A 2081-nucleotide genomic window follows, 5' to 3' on the forward strand; every position below is an offset into this window, starting at 1 on the left:
CGCGGAGAGTGAGTCATCGTCAGAGGCGGAGGGGCCGGCCGGCGCAATCGTCGCGGCGGCGCCTGGGGAGCAGGAGCAGCAGGAGCAGCAGCAACAGCAGCAGCAGCAGCAGCAGCAGCAGCGGCGGCGCCCGCGAGCCGAGCTGCCGCGTGCGGCGCGGGACGTGGAGTGGGGTCCCTTCTTGTCGCGGCGGCCAGTCCGAGAGTACCATGGCCACGGTGGAGACATACTGGACTTGTCCTGGTCTGCATCAGGGTTCATCCTGACCGCCTCTATGGACTGCACAGTCCGGCTGTGGCACCTCACGCAGCCGGACTGCCTCAAGTCCTTCAGGCACTCGGACTTTGTGACGTGCGTGCAGGCGCACCCGACTGACGCGCACCGCTTTGTCAGCGGTGGGTAGCGCGCGGGTGGCGGGCGGCGCGTCGCGCGCGCACGCCACGGGGCTGGCCGCTGCGTGTGTGTTGGCGCTGAAGGGGGCCCCGTGCTGGCGCCGTCGCCGGCACGCCGGCAGCGGGGAGGCGGGGCGGGGGGACGGCAGGCGGGAGACGCGCAGGGCACACGGTCGAGCATTTCGTCGTTGCGGAGTTGGGCGACGCACGAGAGAGCCCGCCGCCGGCGTCCAGTCAGCGCGCACGGCGCCGCCACCTCGGCCGGAGCGCGGGCTGCACATGTGCCGCCCTGCCCCCTGCGCGGCGCTGTCATGCGAAAGCCCTGCCACAAAACCACACCCTCGCCTGCCCCGCCCCAGGCTCCATTGATGGCAAGCTGAGGGTGTGGGATGTCCTGGAGGGCTCCGTCCTCGCTTCGGGCCAGCTGCACCAGGTGAGAGAAGGGCCAGAGGGAAAGGGGGGAGGGGTCGTGGGTGGGCACGTGTCTCTCGTCGGTGCCTTTGTGTCCTTGTGGCTGTGTGGGCGGGCGCCGGGGTAGGGGCGCGATGGGGCCGCTGCAGCCGCGCCGGCAGCCGCGCCGGCCGCTTTACGGCGCCCTCTGCTAATCGCCCCCTTTTGCCTGGCTGTGTGTGTGTGTGTGTGTGCGCGCGTGTGTGTGTTGTGTGCGTGTGCGTGTGTGGGTGTGCATGCGCGGGGACGCGCGTGCGCGAGGGAAAGGGGTGTTTGTTCGCCGCTCGCCGCAATGCGGGCCCCGCCCCAGCGGCCTCGCCGTCGGCCACGGCTGACCGCGCCAGCGCTTGCGCCCCCGCGCACACGCACGCGCGCTCCGCGCTCTCACACGCACACACGCGCGCGCCGCGGCCCCTGCATCGCGCCCAGGACATGGTGACCGCGGTGTCGTTCTCGCCGGGGGGCAGCAGGGTGGTGGCGGGCACGATGCGGGGGAAGCTGCGCTACTACGAGCTGGGGCAGGGCGGACGCAAGCTCGAGTACGCGGCGCAGGTGGGCGCCTCCTTTCTAATCAGGAGTTGATTGTTTATTGGGTTTGGGGGGGGGGGGTGAGAGCTGGGCCGCGGGTTGTGTGGGTTTGTAGGGCCCCCGGCCCGGCCCCACTGGGGAGCTGCCACTCCAGGCGCGGCCGCGGCGCGCCAAGTTCGCCGCGCCCGGCGGCGGCAGGCGGCGCCTGCTTCATCCTGTTGCCGCGGCCGCTGCGCTGCTCGCGCTGGGCCGCGCACCGCCTGCGCACCCCCGCGCCCGCACACCCCTACCCGTCGGCCGCCGACCGCCCCTCCGCGCGCGCCCTCGCCGCCCGGCCACCCTCTGCACGCCGCAGGTGGACGTGCGCAACGCGCGGGGCCACCACGCGGGCGGCCGCAAGGTGACGTCCATACTGGCGGTCCCCGACGAGCCTGGCTCGTGGCTGGTGACCTCTAACGACAGCCGCCTGCGCCTGGTGCAGGGCTACGGCGTGGCAGTCAAGTTCAAGGGACACCGCAACGCGGCAACGCAGCTGCGGGGCGCGCTGGCGCCGGGCTGCAGCGTCGTCGCATGCGGCGGCGACGACGGGGCCGTGTTCCTGTGGCGGCGGCCGCCGCCGGGAGGCGGCGGCGCGGGGGGCGGCGCGCAGCAGCAGGGGCGGGCGAGCGGCGGCGGCGGAGGCCCGGCGGACGGCGGCGGCGGGTCTGGCGG

General features: G+C 73.9%; 1 protein-coding gene across 1 annotated transcript in view; it reads left to right on the forward strand.

Annotated features, from left to right (window-relative positions):
• Positions 1–274: 274 nt before the first annotated feature.
• The window catches only part of MNEG_16001 (WD repeat-containing protein 44), a gene marked incomplete at both ends in the record, with an annotated part of 2304 nt that continues 497 nt past the window's right edge, over positions 275–2081 (forward strand). The window contains 4 exons of the mRNA XM_014035528.1: positions 275–395; positions 752–825; positions 1272–1394; positions 1726–1935. Of these exons, the coding sequence (XP_013890982.1) occupies positions 275–395; positions 752–825; positions 1272–1394; positions 1726–1935 (528 nt within the window). The remainder of the gene's footprint in view (positions 396–751; positions 826–1271; positions 1395–1725; positions 1936–2081) is intronic.

The sequence above is a fragment of the Monoraphidium neglectum genome, assembly GCF_000611645.1.
Source record: "Monoraphidium neglectum strain SAG 48.87 unplaced genomic scaffold scaffold05878, whole genome shotgun sequence".
NCBI lineage: Eukaryota > Viridiplantae > Chlorophyta > Chlorophyceae > Sphaeropleales > Selenastraceae > Monoraphidium > Monoraphidium neglectum.